This window comes from Eretmochelys imbricata, chromosome 1, assembly GCF_965152235.1.
Source record: "Eretmochelys imbricata isolate rEreImb1 chromosome 1, rEreImb1.hap1, whole genome shotgun sequence".
In the NCBI taxonomy this organism is placed as follows: domain Eukaryota; kingdom Metazoa; phylum Chordata; order Testudines; family Cheloniidae; genus Eretmochelys; species Eretmochelys imbricata.
This window is the reverse complement of record NC_135572.1, coordinates 137578286-137596461: the sequence shown is the minus strand read 5'-3', so window position 1 is coordinate 137596461 and position 18176 is coordinate 137578286. Positions and strand designations below refer to the sequence as shown.

Genomic DNA, 18176 nt, shown 5'->3' with positions numbered 1-18176 from the left:
TTTATCCCCATGATTCATCAGTCATGTTTGAAGCTACAACCTTTAGATACATTTAAACCTTTAGAGACCTCTTCCACTTCAACCATAGGAGTATCTGGTGGGCAAGTCCAGAGTGTGTGTTTGTGTGTGTGTGGTGCGGACAATACAGTTTATCACTGAGTTACAGAACTATTTGTGAATTAGAATGTTGGTAATCATGATTCCTGGGTTCTCTTCCTGGCTCTGGGAACACAGACATGGTTTAGTGGTTAGACAGAGAGTAGCTAAGTGTAACAACATCCTTGTTTGGGTTGGTTGTAGAAAACGAACCTGTAATCTCGGAGCATGAGCTGCTACTATCTGACTTAAAAATTAATGCTTCTACAGCCCCCAGGCTAATCAGACTCACTAACCTCTATATGTAGTCTAGCCACTAGAGAGGGACAAAGGTCCTTATTGTGACTGTTGGCTACACAAGTACATAATCTGGGCTATTTCCTCTGACAGGCAGTGTGGCAAACTGGATGGATGAGACTTGGCTGTGTCCTGTGAGTGAGCTGGCTTCTATTCTCAGTCTGACTGCACTGACCACATCCAACCTCTCCGTTATCTTAGCTGTTAAGTGGGCAAGTGATAGTCCCTAAGATAGGGGTATGTGAGGCCTTAGTTGATGAAGCTTGTGAAGTGCACAGAAATATTAAGACCAGTTTGGAGAAGATTAGAGCCAAGAGGCTTTTGGTTTGTAGTTCATTGTACCTTCCCCTAAGGCTACAGGTTATCAGGGGGAAGGGTCTCCTTTTCCTCCCATTGTACCCTGCAATACAGAGGTCTGCCTTGGGTGGCACTCTTCTCCCCAAAGGCACTACAGGGCTGATATAACTTGTGCTGATGGATAAAAGCTCTCAAGGCTCTGCTCAGTCAAACAGGATTGCTGGAAGTGTGTTAAGATCCATCCTCACCCCCTCGCCTGCCCTGGAGTGCCTCCTCTGCTGTGGTGGGAGCAGGAAGCTCAGGAGGACTAAAGTAGGCCTTCCTAGAGTTTCCTCAGCTGCTGCTTTAAGTCCCTTTTCCGCTGCTGGCGTGACTGAGAAGCTGGCCTTTATTGCAAATAGCACTACCCCGAATGAAAAAGGAGCTTGAAAAGAAAAGAAAAATTAGTAGCACACTTAGCTTTATTGAAATTGAACAAATAACTTTTTTAATAAATGCTTTTACGGCAAGTGTAAAATTTTAAATGATCTTGTTATGTTTTATCTTACAGTTTCTTTTTCTGTGTAAGCAAAAATACCTTTTTTATTTCAATTTTTTATTTTTTTCCTACTTTAAAACATGTAGCAAGGATTTGAACCATGTAGCTCTGGCACCAAAAGGTAACAGGTTATGAAAATCACAGTACAGTTTTAAAATTCTTAGGTTAGTCAATGATATTTAAAATGATCGCCACTTCGAGTAAAGATATAAATTAGAGGTCTGTAAACAAGTTGTGTTTACCTACAGAGCTATCAGTTGCAGCTACAATGAGAGCAGTAATAGAAAGAAACAGAAAGTCAATGCTAAACTGAGCTACACCAGCCAGGAAACAAGTTCTTAATAAATAGTGTGGTACAGAGTAGCACAATAGGTAAAATACAGTTTGGCACCTCAAGCTGCATGTAAAAACAGCAGAAATGAAATGAAATAAGTGCACTCTCTTAGAACAAAAATAAAATGGGCAGTTTAACTGGTTTCTATGAGTGTCAGCTATCAAATAAATAGCACAATACACAAGTTTGACCCCAAAATTACAGTTCTAATAAAGCAAGATAATATTAAAATGCACACCCACAAGGATATTAAAGTATAAATCATTTTTCCCTGTTAGTAGAAATCAGTGACAACGCACAAAAGGACTTCGTGGTGAACTGCTAACTACAGACATTTTAATGGAATGTAGCTCAGTAGACTTGTTTCAAATAGAAAGGCAGCATTATCCTGAATAAGTTTGGTCCTCTTATAACTCACTGTACTGTAGCCATTACAGTCCCATAATAGGTGTTTCAGGTTGGTCGGTTGTTCTTATTTTTTTCAATATCTTAGTGACACTGTTGAGTAAAATTTGGCCCTGTTTAAGAATGTCTGATCAATGCAGAATCTGGAAGAACAATATTGAGTGTATGTAAGGGGATCCGTATTGCATGGTCACACGGCATTTTTTTTGGTAGTCAGTCACTTTTTTCCTATGCTTTTTCTTCTGTTCCATTTTTTTGTCTTATTCTCTTCAGTAGCATGGGTGAAAAAAAATCCTCAGTCCAAATGACAGAAAGACATTTCATGGTTTATTTACAAGCAAATCGCTTTGGCTACAAGGTCCCAGCAACCCCAGAGAGTTGCCTACTTCTTGTGAATATCCTCGTGCCGTATAATTTTGTACGTAATCCAGTAAAAGATGTTGAAAATGAGGAAGGCTAGTGGGAACGCAGCTCGGGATATTGTATCAATCCTTTTTGCACGGTCAACAAACTTCTTTTTGATGGACTCTGAATCTTTTGGTGGCGCCAGAGGGGGGTTTGGAGGAGTGGCCTTGACTGCGGTGCCGTCTTTGACCTGGAGACAGTGACCCATCCCATAACCACTGAAATTGAATCGACTGTCACGGGTGACGTCATCTTCCTGGAGAATAAAGGACAGAAATAAGAGGCAATCAATTGTCTGTGTAGAATACAATTAAGGTTGTAGCATCCAGGAGCACTGCAAAGTTCCTTAACAAACCAGCGGACAAGCTTTGTGGTTTGAGTTAATATAACCCTGCCCTACAAAATTCCACTGGTTCGCTCACCTCAAGCTGTATAATATTTTTTGACAGGTGAGTAAATATCATGCCCTTTATCATCATCCTGATAACTAGGTGATGAAGATTTCGTGCCTGAGCTGGTAAATTGTCATGACTGTTTTGCCAAGCTGATAAAATAACAATGTTTGAGCTACAATTACTGTCAGCCCTCCACGAAAGATTCAAAATCACCAAACAAGTGACTCCATTCTTTTGCATTCTACTCGGGATGAAATGCAAGCCCAGAAGCTGCCCTAGTTCCTAAATTTGATGTGGCTGAAGACAAGAAAAGTCAGGAAGAGCGTAGAGAACTCACTTGCTGTGCTATTTATTTCACTGTTATTATTATTTCACTTTTTTTTGACTGACAGACATTTCACTTTTGATTTTAAATAAACTTTCCTGAGGCTCACGAGTGCAGAGTGCTCTCTCAGGTCTCTAACCCACAGCTTTCTGATGGCAATACAGGGCAAGGGACTGCAAAAAAACAATGGGCCAGAGCTACAGCTCGTGTGAAGCTTTTTAACTCCACTGTCTCTCCTTCTGTTGAGGGTCACCCATCTGTTCCACCTGCATCATCAAGCTTGCTTTGCTTACCTTAGAGCTGACATACTGATGTGAGCAAATAACAATGCATCACAAGCCATGATAAAAGAAACAAGTTATACTGAGTGAGGATAAAAGAAGTGAAGGCAACAAATAGTGCCTTTCAGACCCAAGTACTTTGGTGTGAAGACTGCCATATGCTATAATCACCAGTAGGTGTATAATTGTATTAACACAAGGCTTGTTATCGCTTGGGTCCTTTTCATCTCAAATCTTCAGCAGCGTGAAAGTGAAATGTTTTGCTGTCTTGTTGCGATTTGTTCATTTTCAGTCCTTCTGGGAAAAGCTAAAAAGGTAAAAGTTCTGCTCCTACTATTATTATAAATAAGTAAAGTGCTTAAAGATGAGACTGCTGAGACACGAGTTCAGGGCACGGTGCTTCTCTTGCATTAGTTAGTGACAGTCCTAAACCCTGCTACAATGCAGGCAGAGCCACTGCCTGCAGTACTTTCTGGGTCATTAGCCATTGTAGACAAAATACAAAGGCAGGATGTGGAAGATGATTAAAGGACAGCAGTTGTGTTATCACATGTATTTAATTTTAAATATATACATATATTCTGTAATTTGTGAGGGCGCTTTAGGAGGAAGTATAGCCTATCGGACTGAGCACAGGACTAGGAGACTCCAGAGTTCTAGTCCCAACTCAGCCACTGCCTTGTTGTGTGTCGCTGGGCAAATCATTTCAATGCTCCAGACCTGATTCTGATCTTATGCTACTGTAAATCCAGATAACACACCTGGAGTCACTTCCAATTTATACCAGTGTAACTGAATGCAGATTCTAGCCCCTGTATTCAATTTTTCCATCTGCAAAAGGGGTATAATAAATACCTACCTCATGAATTGTAAAGAATAAGTTGTTGTTATATGTGCAGGATATCAAAGATAGAAAATGCTATACTGTAGGAATACGGTAGTATTACCTTTATTATTTTGTTTTTAAAAAGAGCTTTTTCAGTAACCTTTAAAAATACCAAAGATACACATAGAAATGCAAGCAGCAAGATGCTCTTACAACAGGTAACAAACTGGTTTTTCTCTGTTGCATGATAAATTATTCTTGCTCAACAGCCCACAGGGTGGGGGAAGTATAGTTATTTTACTTACTGAAAATATACAATACTAGTTTCTAGGTGCCTCGATGACATGCAAAATACAATCCATTATAATAAAACAAAACAATAGAGAAATAGCAACAGCTCCCAACAAACCAAGCCCTTCTGCAAGAAACATAACCCAACTTCACGTCCTTCTATTCTCCCACCCCCAGCTCTCTCCATCTCACACGTTTTAGCTCTTCCCAGAATGGCCTTTGCTGTGTTCCTTGAACATCAACAGACTCAGGCTATATCAGACCAAGGGAGGGAGTCTATTCCAAATTTAAGGTGCCTTTCAGCTCCAGCTCCTCAATGTGCTTGTAGCCCAGAAACCGAAAGCCAGTTTCTCAGGTCTAAGCTAACCACAAACTTGCATCAGTTTAACTACAGTTGTGTGTTTTTAAATAGATTTAATTAAATCAGTTCAAGTGTGTGTGTAGATAAGGCCTCAGATAGTCAAGCCCCACACTATTTATGGCTTTCTAAATTAAAAATCTATGTTAAACTCCATCTAGAAGCCAACAAACATCCACTGCAGAAGATAATGTGTCAGTGTCGTGCCCACTTAATAAGTGAACTTGCTTCAACTGCTAAATGAATGCAAGCTTAGCCTAATACAGCACATTGCCACTAGCCAGTCTAGATGAATTAAAGATGTGGGTTATCGAGAGGAGGGTCACAGCTGAGTGAAACAGTCCCAATCTCCTAGCCAGGCACAGACAGAAAAAAAGCAGCCATTTTCACTGGTAATGGTCTACGAAGACTCCCAAATTCCACACTTGAGTAACAAATGGGACACACTTTCAATCAAAGAAACAGCTGTTGGCCCAGATCCTGAACTGTGGCCAAGAAACATTCAGAAACAGGCTCCATGATATGGAAATGAAATGTAACAGTCTCCCTGTAATATATTCTTAATTTTATGTCCATTTATGGAAATGATAAAGGGTGTATGCGTGTAGTTTAGTTTGTATGGAGACCTGTAACTTGCATAGGGTTATAATAAATGAAAAAGAAATATGAGCAAGATTGAAGTGCTGTGTCCCTTAACTGTTCATTCCCAGACTGTCAGAAGAATTGTGCTGTGAAAATTAAATATGACACTTGTCTGTAGGAGGCGACACCATAGTGTAGGGCATAATTACTGTGCTCTCTACATGTACACCAAGCTTGATAAAATCCAGTGGATTGCCTGGAGAACCAAACTATCTGGGCTCCTCTGCGGTATGTGAATGACTCTGTCTGGATGTTAAAGTCTCTCAGGACAATGAAGTTTGGAGACTTCATTCCTGCTGGGGCACCTGGATTGGCCACTGTCGGAGGACAGGATACTGGGCTAGATGGATCTTTGGTCTGACCCAGTATGGCTGTTCTTATGACTCCATAACCAGGTTGGATAACAGTTCTGCCAGTCCATTTGTGATGTACACACAGTCGTCTGGTCAGCATATCAGCGGGAATCTCACATTAGTCTGCCTCTGGGTATACATAGCAGAAGCATTCATTCCCATTATTTTGCTTTGGGGTTATTTCTCTTTCTGCACCAAATGGATATAGCATAACAACCTCACTTTCCTTGTCCTGCCTGGGCTTATGCAGGTCTGAGTAGACTATAGTGTGGTTATTTTAAATGTATGTAATTAGTGCTGCATTTTAATTAAAATGTGAGACAATCTTTAACAGGGCTGCCAAATTGTGACAGAAGGGAACGGGAGTTTTATTAAAGAAGTGAGTTTGCATGCAGGAAAATCCTTCAACCCAGAGATCCCAGCTGAGATGAAGCACACAGGGCAATAGAGGCAAATGCCTGAAGAACCCAGGACAGAGAGGCAGAGATCAGAGACGCACAGAGACCCAAGGGAAGTGGTGTGGTGGGAGCAAAGCTGATTTGGGCTTGATTCCACTCTGTTTAAGTTTAAAGCTGCACTCACTCCAGGGAAGTCAGTGTAGTTAGACCAATGTAAAACCAGATCTGTTTGGGTGAGGTCTGTGGGTCAGTGACAAACTCCAGAACCCTATCTGCCCACAAGGCAACCAAATACAATTTAATTTACAACTACATTTGCTAAAGCCTAAAAACTTCCCAAACTGTAAATACATAGGATAAACTTCCCTGACACAAGTCTGCCTGCCTTTCTCATTGATTTCTATGGGGAATGAATTTCTGACCAGCCTAATTGCTTTCAGTGAGTGGAAAATGGTTGCCCATTTTTAAAGGGGCTTTAATTCTGCTCACTCTGTGCACCTGGTGCATGACAGCCTCCAGGTACCACCACCACTGCTACAGTCCGGCAAGGGAAACACCTCCACCAGAGCCAACAATTGAGATCCTGAGGTTGTCTGCTGCACTGGGATTATTCTTTGACAGTAAATTCCCAAGTGCTTTCACCCAGCCCAGGTTTAAATGTTTCAGGCAATGTGGCTTCCACGACTTCCCTTGGGAAATTACTCTATGGTCTATGCTTCAGCTCGAATCAATTTGAGGGACTTATTCTCTGTCCTGGACAGTCCCGATCACCTGAGCCAGTGAAGAGGACAAAATGATGTAGCATTGTAGTGTCTTAGCTGACTCCTAGGACTTGGTTACAGTTCTAGTGTGGCTGGCAGCCCAACAGATCTCACTGTTCGGAATCTTTTCCTGATTTTTTCAGCTTTGGTTTTCAATTCTTTCAATTGTCCCTCTTTTCAGTGAGACCGTATTTCGGGCTAGATTGTAAGAATACAGTCTCCCCTAAGTAAGGAGCAGCGCCTATCTCAGAGTCACTGTGTGGTCCCTGGGGAAGCAGTGTCACCTGCAGCAGCCTTTTGATAGACAGTGATGACTTCCCTTTTTATGCCTGCTGGCTTGTGAAATGGGTGAGGGAGGGTGGATTTAAGGATTCACCCATGCCCTGCATGCTTATCTACATCCCACTCATATGCATGGAAAGGAGAGTGGCAACCCTACAGAGGGTTCCCCAACCTGAGCTGTGACCCACAATGTAGGTAGCCTATACAGGAAATTAAGTGAGTACCTTATGCACCCATACTCCCCCTGTAGTTGCATTGAGCAAGCAACAGTCTTCCCCAGCAAAGAAGGAAGCCTGGCAGCTATCAAGAGCAAAAGAAGGAATGATAAAAGAGGACAATCCATGCCATGTTGTGGGGATGTGGGGAACCAGCTGAATTCCCCTGCCATCTTTGAGTGTTTCCCATATCACTGCCACTTACTTCGGTCGAACATAACAAATACATGCATATAATTCTTCCAGCTAAAGATTAGCCATGCGGAGAAGGAAAAGAGCATGCTTTTTTCCTCCACTGATAGATCCTCTCCTTTAAACTATACACTAAAACCACAAACATCCAGAGAGAGAGATTACCACAGCTTCCTCAGACAGACCTCATGCATTTAATTTATGCAAATGCTTCTCAAAACTAATTAAACATTTCAAATGATATTAATAATTTAAAATCCTTCGCTAAAAATAGACAGGAATGTCTGCACGGTCTTAAAAGTATTCGCATGCAAGGTCCATTAGGTTTGTTTGGGTTTTTTGCAGCAAATAAAGACAATTGACAAATCAATGCCTTTTCCAGTTATCAGTTTTAAGCACTGAGCTTCTCATCAGTAAAGTGTTGGGTTTTCTCCATATCTTACATACTATAGATTATCCTCTTTGCTGGCTTTGCATATCATTTATGTTCTGCTAGCCAAAAATCTCAATCATCTGGATTTCACTGGTGATTTTTACGTGGCTCTGAAGTGAGATTGGGTTAAACAAAGTTGTTGCATCTTAAAAACATCCTGACAGCTTGATGCTATTAGGAATTTACTACCACAAATTCTCCATTGTCTTTTCATTTTTATCTGCTTTTATAAAAGGATCATTCTATTAAAACATTTTTTTATTCATAGCAAATGAGACATCATAAGATTAAAGATCAATAGGCATTCAAAGATACAGCAACCTGATCTGTTAACCTTTTACGCAATAGTTTTTTCATTGGGTAAGTGATAAATGCAAACTCCCACAAGGTCATTAATAATATGCATAGGATGGTAATGAAATAAGGCCTGTGTAAAATTTGACCATAATCATGTACACCAAGCCCAAGTTTGCTATATGGTCTTGTACAATTGATAGTTGTTTACCATATAGACTGCATTGCATGTATTTGTATTTGGGCATCTCTTTGCTATAATGGTCTGCATTCCTTACTTGTTGTCTATGGTATGATAGATTTGGAAGGAGTTTGGGGAATACTCAATGGGATAAAAATTAACTCATCTGTATAGTGGGCCAGCCCACTTTATTGCTTTCCAGTCTTGAGAACAGGAGCAGTGATACATCCAGCAGAGAACAGGAGCAGTCTTTAATGGAAAAAAGGGAATTATGGAAATAGGAGTTATTTTACATGCCACTATCAGTTTCCTCCTCCCAGCTGTCTCCTCCTTTGCCTCTGCTGGCTGCAGTAAAATCTCAGCAGTCCACTCTCTCCCTTTTACTCCTTTTCCCATCATATCATCAGCCTGCTAACCCCCAGCCCTGGCCAGCGCCTGTTTTCTCTGCTCCCACTCCCATACCACTGCCTCTGGAGAAAGTCTCAAGACCATGCAGATTTTCACCGGGGTGGTTTGCTCATCCTTCTTTTTCAAAATGGTCCTGGCCAAACAGCATCATGTTGCCATTGTCACTGGCTCCTAGGCCCATCACATCCATTGTCTATTTGCCACATGCAACTCCCTTCACAAATCCTCTTCTCTTCCTGCCCCCTCCTCCTGTTCCATATAAGATCTCGCTCTCTTTTCCAAAGAGAAGACCAACAAGCTTTCCCATGATTTCTCTTTCCAGACCCTTTCCTTTCCTTCTCTAAGGCTATGACTAGACTGGGTGGGGATGCACGGATGTAACTATGCCAACACTCTTCTCATTCTCGTCCAGGATTAATGCCCTCACCTGCTGAATACTTCTAATCCCTCACCCTGCTCCTATGAGTCCATTCCCTCCTGCCTCTTAACCTGATTTAACCCCAACATCTCCCTCCTCCTCAATTTCTCTTTACTCTTTGGATCCTCCCTCTCTAAATAAAAGCATACAGGGGACTCCCCCATTCTCAGTAAAATGCCATTGGATTCACCAGACTGTCCCGCTTCCACCGTATCTCTTTCCTTCCCTTAATCTCTAACCTCTTTAAATATGTCATTTATAATTATTGCCTAAAATTCACTGATCTCTGCCAGTCTGTGGTCTGTCCCCTTCACTCCACCAAAACCTCCTCACAAAGATCTCTAGTGACCTCTTCTTAGCCAAATCTCAAGGTCCCCACAGCATCTCACTCTTGACCTGTCCACTGCTTCTGCAATTCTGTCCTCTCCCAGTTCTATTCCTAATGTTCTAACTGTTACTTCAGCATCTCTTCTTGTTCATCCTCCCAGTATCAATAGGAGTGCCACAGGGCTCTCTCCTCCCGCCTTCATGATTTACACCTTTTCTTTGGGTGGCCCATCACTTCACTCAGTTTCAATCATCATATCTATGCTGATGACTCTCATATCTATCTCTGTACCCCAAATTCGTGTCTCTCCATCCAATCCTGCACCTCAGTTTCTCTTTCTTAACTTGCTCCTAAACAAACGCCTTATCTTCCTCTTCCAAAGCATCTCCTTTCTCCGTGTCACTGGATCACGTAGGAGGGTACAAAGCAGCTGGAGCATTCTGCTGAATGTGACTTTTAGATATTTGTTAGCCCAATAACCTCACCCAGTGCCCTCATAGTCAACATTTGAGCTTCTTGTGGACTTCAGATTTCTGCATTCTCATCCTTTGTCCAAAAAAAAAATGTGCTCTTAGAGGAACAGTTCTGAGGCCCAGCTGGACTCCTAAGAACACTAACATAAAAAACGTTGGGTCACAGGCTCTTGATTGCCAAACCTGTTTCAGTGAAAACAATATAGACTTGGCTACTAAGGTACATGAATTTCTCTCTCTCTTTAGTTTCTGAGAATAACTAAACATGCTTGAATGCTTACACTGATTTTAAGTGACTTAGAAATGTAAACTTTTAAATAGAAGTTGAACAGAAAACCAGCTAAACAGAAGAACACACATCTGTTTTTGGAAATTCATATAGTTTCCCATATCTCAAAATAGTTCTAATTATGCAAGACATTTTGCAACAGCTCATGATCTATTTGTACTACATTTCACTAAATAGGCCATTCCCAGATCCTGACATGAAAAACTGAAGTATCGTTGAATCATGTTGATCAGCCCTTCCCTGTCTTGGCTTGTTCTGATGGCTCAGAAACTTGCTGCATGATCCGCTTACTGAATTTTGGAAAATGAATACTAAAAGTATGCAAACCCAGAATGTGGGATTTTGTTATTTTTCTAAGTTTGGAGCTTAACAGAAAGAGTTGCCAATCATGCATATTAGATGGTGCTCTATGCTACGCAAAACTCAATAACTTGCTAAATTATCCATAAGAAGAGAGATTAATGATTCAGCATAGTGCTGGAACTGTAGTGCCATGCCCGGTAATAACAGGTACAGTAATGGCATCTGCCTTTTCTTATATGTTCTAAATTTATAACTGTGTGCTAAATTCTATATTAGCATACACAACGCCTACAGGAACACATGCTTAATAGATAAGCAATATTTGTTTAAGCTTTAGGTGTTTGCTAAAGATAAGGCTCAAACTGATGTGTTTTCAACTACTGTTGGTTCTATTCTTAGAGAATGAAGTTTGGCACTCAATAACATCAATTGCAATATGTTCTTTTTATACTTGAAGGAATGTCAGTGTCTTGAAATTAAGGGGTGGAGGAGTGGGGGAATTAGGGGAGAGGGATTTGGGGCTGCAGCAAGGGGGGGGCTTTGGGGAGCAGGATAAATGGGGATGGGAAGTAGGAGAGGTGAGGGAGATTGGGGGCTCAGATGAGGGAGGTGTGGCACGCCAGCTCTGCCAGTGCAGCAGAACCATGCAGCCCCAAATTCCCCCTGCCCCCAGTGCACCCCAACCCCCTGCTCTGCCAATGTACCCCAATCCATGCACAAACCCTACACACATACACACCCATAGACTGTAGCTCTTTGGGGCAGGAAGCGTCTCTGTTATTAAAGTGGTGCAGCAGCACCCCTACAGGTAAGGTTGTCTCACAACTTCTATTTAAAAGTCTACCTTTCTAAGTCATTTAAAATCAACCTGTTTTGTTGGATTCCTTTGAAAATTTGGTGCATCTCAGAAGGATGCAGGGTAAGGTTAGTGACCCAAATTTGGGGTCCTTTGAGCTAGGGGTCATGGAGAGGTAACCCCTGAAAAAAACAGCATTTTTTCAAAAGGTTTCTAAATGGCTTTTATTTTATTTATTTATTTATTGGTACAGAGCTGGAGATCCAACTATCGAGGTGATGCAGGTCAGAATGGTCACAGTCTGACTAGCTTTATCCAAGGTAGTGCATGGCACCCACTACATCTTTGGGAGACCCAAATTGAGAACAGCATCTAAGCACATATTCCCTTCTTCTCTTACACGGATGTGTAGTCTGGAAGGACTGCAGTGTGCATGCACCAATAAAGGAAAAAAACATGAGAGGGTTTCTATAAAGCCACTTTATGCTTGCCTGGGTGGTTCAAAGGAATAAGAAAATGTATCCATGTCTTACCTGAAACTGTCCTTTCATGGACTAATGAGGTCTCCAGACCCAGGACGTTGGGCACTCTGCTCTATGCAGCCCCAGAGGAAGGCCAAACCTGTCAATAAGAGGCAGGGGAGTTGTGGCTCCACCTCTGAGAAACTGCCAATTGAGACACTTCCATAGCCTAGCACTTTATATCAGTAAAGAAAATTAGGATCTAAGACAAAAGAGAGCAACCCTCCTGCAGAGCAAGGAATTCAGTGAACAAACAAACACTGAGTGCCAATTTATTATTCAATATATTTTCCCAATTAACACCCCATACAGGGCAGGGGGATCTGTGGACCTCAATACTCCAAGAAAGGAAATGTTCAGATAAGACAGAAAAAAATGTCCTATTCTTATTTGTAATGATGCCCATAGAGCCATCACATTGAGATTTTCATAGAAGTGCCCAATTTGGGAGGGATGGGGGGGTGGAGAACAACAACATTCAGTTATGTATAGATGTGAAAGAGGATAACCTTTTCCTAATAGTTACTGGGATACCACAGTAAAGAACATCTGTCTACTGAAGGCAGCATCAAATGGCTGGATGTTCAGCTTGTAGAATTTTGAAGGTAGCATGAACAGTTGCTCAGGTGGCTGCTTTACTTATGAGGAATATGATCTTTCTGCCCATGAATTTGCCATGGCTCTGAGGGAGAGAGCTCCGACATTGGAAGATGGAGCTAGGCTTTTTGATTTGTAAATTTCTGATATACGGTATCTCAGCCATATGGAAATGGATGTTTTCAAAGTCTGACACCGGATAATAGAGCACAAAGCTTTCGTCCTTCTGGCCTGAGCTGTGCAGTGAATAGATCAGGGGTTAGCAACCTTTCAGAAGTAATGTGCCGAGTCTTCATTTATTCACTCTAATTTAAGGTTTCGCGTGCTGGTAATATATTTTAACGTTTTTAGAAGGTCTCTCTCTATAAATCTATATATTATATAACTAAACTATTGTTGTATGTAAAGTAAACAAGGTTATTAAAGTGTTTAAGAAGCTTCATTTTAAAATTAAATTAAAATGCTGATCTTATCAGTTTAGTGCAGTGGTTCTTAACCTGGGGTGCACGCACCCTCCGGGGGTGCGAGACATGTGAGATTTTTTTAGATGGTAAATCATTGAAAACACGAATGAAGCACAGGCACGTAAGTACAACTACTTTGTGTCATCAAACATTATGTATTTATTAACATTATACATTTTTTAACCATTACTGTAATATACAAAAAGTTTTTAAGCTAACTGTAATGTAATTTTTTATAAGGGCTGCAAAGCGCTGGGCCCAGGCCAGGAGCAGAGCCCTGGGCTGGCTGCCAATACCCCAAGCCGGCAGGAGAGCTGAGCAGGGCCGGGGTCCCAGACCCCAGCTGGCAGGGGGCCAGGCGGCTGGAACCCCAGACCAGCAGCAAGGTGAGCAGGGTTGGCAGCTGGTATCCCAGGCCGGCAGCAGGCTGAGCAGGGCAGATGGCCGGGACCCCAGCTGGCAAGGGCCTGGCAGCTGGAACCCCAGACTCAGCGGACTGAGCTGGGTGGTGGACAGAACCCCAGACCGGCAGTGGCTCACCCACTGCTGGTCTGGGGTTCCGCCGGCTCCTGCCAGCGCGGTCCTGGCCACTGGCCCCACTAAGCCCGCTGGCAGCCGGGGGTTCCGTTCACCCAGGCAGGCAGCGGGCTAAGCAGGGCCGGCGGCCAGGACCCTGGCTGGCAGCAGCATGCCAGTAAAAATCGGCTCGCGTGCCACCTTTTGGAATGCGTGCCGCAGGTTGCCGACCCCTGGAATAGATACATTAGGAGCTCTGCAGACATCCACAGTATGCCACAGTTTCTCTTTGAATGGGTTGGAGCTGAACAGAAGGATGGAAGAACAACGTCCTGTGCTTTTATAGAGCCTGAAGCTAATCTTTAATATGAAACCAGGGTCAATTCTGAGGACCACTTTAGCTTTAGGGAATGTGCAGTGTGGAAGTTCCAGGAAAAGAGCTCCTAACCCCAAACCCCTGTGAACAGACATGATAGTCATAAAACAAGCCATTTAATTATTAAAAAGTAGGGACACCTTCGTGAGTGGTTGACATGGAAGGTCTGTAATGGCACCGAGAACCAGATAAGATCTCATAGAATAACTTTATGCAGGGCAGGAGGAGGTAGCAGAGATGCTGCTGTCGTAAAAAAAATGTTGGACATCTGGGTCAGAAGAGATTCACTACGTCTCTACTGCATAAAGAATGCAAGGCAAAGCAGTAACTTGTTCTTTGCGAGTGTGAACTGCCAGAGTCCATTTTGAAGAAATACAAGAGTCTATGGTACCAATGCAGATTTGGGGTGCGGAGGAGTTGGGGGAGGACTTAAGACCCTTGTCTTGACACCAGTGGTTAAAGCTCCATCAAACCCTGGCATACGCTCAGTTAGTAGATGTACTGGCTAAACCTTGTTGGCTTACGAGGCTCTGTTCAAGAATTAGGCAGCTAGGCTCAGACTGTCTGGATTTTGATGCATGAGATTAACTGGCCATTTTAATATCATGTCCCTTCTGGATGGAAAGCAGATGGGAGGTCTTTGTACCCTGTCAAGGAGATCAGAAAGCCAAGGTCTCCTTGGCCAAAATGGGGATGCCAGAATTACCAGTGCTGCTTCTCTGTAGCATTTTGGTGAGGAGAGGAGAGGGTGGGAAAGCATATGAATACCTTTTGGCCATCTTTGCAACAAGGCATCTTTTGCCTTGTCTCTGTGATCCCACCAGCAAAAGAATAACACTGAAACCTTGTCATTTTGGTAGGAGGTAAACAGATCTGTCACTGAGAGACAGAATTTCCTTTACCAGGAGATGAAACACCTCTAGGTGTAGTTCCTGTTCTGGATGATCTAACTTTTGCCTGATGAGCCAGTCAGCTGTAACATTCAATTTTGCCTTGGATCTGGGAGCAAACTGACTGCGCATTGTCCTTTTCCCAAGTCGTCAGGAGGTGAGCTTCTCTTTGAAGGACTGCAAACCTTGTTCCCTTTGTCTGTAGATGTATGACATGGCTGAGATGTAGTTTGCCATGATTAGCACTTGAGGTAAGTCAAAATATGGGAGCAGAGTCTTGACACCATATGGATTGCCCTGAGCTATCGCAAGTTTATGCTGTGCTTGCTCTCTTGTTTGGACTAGATTGGACAGTCTTCCTTGGACAATCCTTAATCTGTGTGAATGACCCTAGAATCCTCCTGATGTGAGATGCCTTTGCTGGTGGGTGGATAAAAGATAGTTGAGAGAGGAATAAGAAAAACCTCTATAATGTCCCCATGTGAGCATCGACCCACTAAGAATATCCACATGGGAGACCACTGATCCCGGATGAGACAGAGGCATATGAATGCATACTCTCCTGGAGAGGCTGGCTGTTTTGAAAAGATTTCTCTGCTTCTCCAGCCTTTCCTTCAATAAGCAACTTTGCAGAGGACAGTAACTCAGAGATTGGGAATATGCTGAGACTGGTAACTGACTCACAAAACGGTGGCTCTGCAGTGTCTTTATTGCTTCAGTGGCACAGGCTCTGGCTGACACTGGATGAGACTTGGAGAAGGAGGTCACCCAGGAAGGGATAGACATAGAACCCTTGTTTTCTGACAGCTGCTATTAACACTACCAGCACTTTCGTAAACACTTGCATCATTGTAGCTAAACCAAAGGGCAAGGGCCTGTATTGGTAATGTTGCGCTCCCAGAGCAAAACTGAGGAAGCATCTGTCAGGCTCTTGAGCTGGGATCTGGAGAAAGGCATCCTTCACATCTATAGATGTCATTCAATCCCATCCGTTGATGGCAGCCAGTGTGGATTTTAAGGTCACCATTTTGAAATTTTATTTTATTTATTTTATTTATTAATTTTAATGATCTGTAGAGATATTTGATGTCGAGACGTGCCCTGTAGCCATTTAAAAAAAACAAAACAAAACAAGGAACAATACAATGTAAAGACTTTTTTTTCTCTGAAGAGACAGGATGGGTTCAATTGCTCCCATTTGTAGGACATCTAGGATGGATTTCTGCATACCCTGACTCCTCCTCAGGTTCGAAGCTCTTTTTTTAAAATAGGTTGAGAGAGACCATACTTGCAGTACCATCCACCCATGTTAGCATTGCTTGTGAAAGCATGTGAGGCACTTAGGGTGTCAGCAGGCAATTCTCTGGTGTTTGTTTATTCTTGTTGGCCTGATGCCCTAAGTTGCAGGGTCTATTGCAGCTGCACAGGTGGGCCTCAGGGAAAAAAGTCTGGGAACGCCTGTGCTAGAGGCATCCCAGAATCAGATTCTTTAGAAGATGGAAATTGGGGGCTTTCTTGTGCTTTATGTTAAAGTGACGAAAGGGTTCTGAACATTTGTGAGACTTTATTATTCCTCCACTTGATCCTCCTCCTCCTCAGATTGATGGTTCCCTAGAAGTGTGTGTGTGAGGGGGGGAAACTTTATAGTTGCTCTTTTGAGAAGCTTTCTTGCTCTGAGAGAAAGGGGTTTGTGCTGAACTGTGCCCGGAACGGGACTTCCCAGGGTCTTATGATTTGTTAAAGGGAACTTCCTGGAAGTGGCCTGGAGATAGTTGGAACCCATTCCAGGAGCACCACAGGCTCCAAACCTGGACATTCACAGGGAGTCCTTGGCCTGTTTGCTGCACTGGGAGAGAGTGCTGGGCTGACATTGCTGGCAGGGAGTAACCGAGCCACTGCAGGGTTGGGCAGGGATGTGCTGTGGAATAGAGGCTCCTGAAGGCTCCTTACCAGGCTCTCCTTGCTCTCTCTCTGTCCAGATCCCTGTCAGTAGCGCCTTGCCACCGCAGCAGTGCTGGGGAGTGTCTGGGCAGCTGCTCTGTGATTAATGGAGGCGGCTGTGAATGTCGGCTCCAGTGGCTGGGTCAAAAACTTCCCTGGCTCTTTAATTCTGTATATTAATCTCCACTCCCACTGCATGGGGGATGAGGAGGAAGGAACCTCTCCTGGCTGATCTCGAAGTGCTGCTGTTGCTTGTGCCAGGCCCCACGGGATTTTGCTGCTGAGATGTTGCCCATGTTTCTTGGGGGCTTTCCTATGTGGGGAAGGAGGCTGCTGGAAACGCTGTCCCTGTCTGACCACTTGAAAGAGGCTGGGGCCTCCACAGAACAGGTACAGGTACAGGTCTCCCTGCAGGCATGTAATCAGCAGGGGAGATGCAGGAGACCATCTTTTGTGTTCCCTCTCATCAGGGGAGATGCAGGAGACCATCTCTTGTGTTCCCTCTCATCATTCTCCATCATGTTGCAAGTCAGTGGACTGGGTCTTAGGACACCTGGGCTCAATTTATGGCTCTGCCATAGACGGTGTGAGTTTGAGCAGTCTCTGAATCTCGCAGGCCCAGATCCTCAAAGGTATTTAGGTGCCTAACTCCCATTGGCCCTGTCAAAAGGGGTGAAATTAAATTCCTACACATGCCCCTGGGAGTCACCTAGATATGACAGTGAAGGGGACCAAGTAACTGGACAGATAGTAAAATGAGAGGACCTTGTGTACAGATCTAGAGCAGTTGCCCAGCTTACAGTGATGGAGTGTACTACCTACTGTATGACTTTTCCCCCCGTGATGTTTCTTTGCAAGTTTCCAAAGCACAGTTGCGGGTACAACAGGCAGATTTCAATTTAAAATTAAGTATAAGCCTGTGACAGCTAACATCGAAGCAAAGTTTCATTTCCAAATGCCTCTCAATATAGAGGAATATATGTCCCATTGTACAGGAAAATATAGTAACCCTCAAATGAAGCCACCTCTGGGGCTAAATGCAGCCGCCAAACTGAGATCACACTGCACAACGGGGGTTGGGGGGAAGGGAATATTAGCCAAGGAGAACAAGGCAAAGCCCCATTCTTACAAACAGTGCAATGGAGTCTCTGATAGCCTCTGTTTTTAAACTTCCATGTACAAATAAGCTGCATGGAACGCAATGCCCCTGCCTCAGAAGGATGAAGGGCTGCGTCATCCCTGGAAACTGGTTTGAGG

General features: G+C 43.3%; 1 protein-coding gene across 2 annotated transcripts in view; it reads right to left on the bottom strand.

Annotated features, from left to right (window-relative positions):
* Positions 1–2349: 2349 nt before the first annotated feature.
* GLRA2 (glycine receptor alpha 2) overlaps positions 2350–18176 on the bottom strand; it is a 163873-nt gene continuing 148046 nt past the window's right edge. For both annotated transcript variants that reach the window (XM_077807173.1, XM_077807174.1), the window contains exon 9: positions 2350–2628. In XM_077807173.1, the coding sequence (XP_077663299.1) occupies positions 2350–2628 (279 nt within the window). The remainder of the gene's footprint in view (positions 2629–18176) is intronic.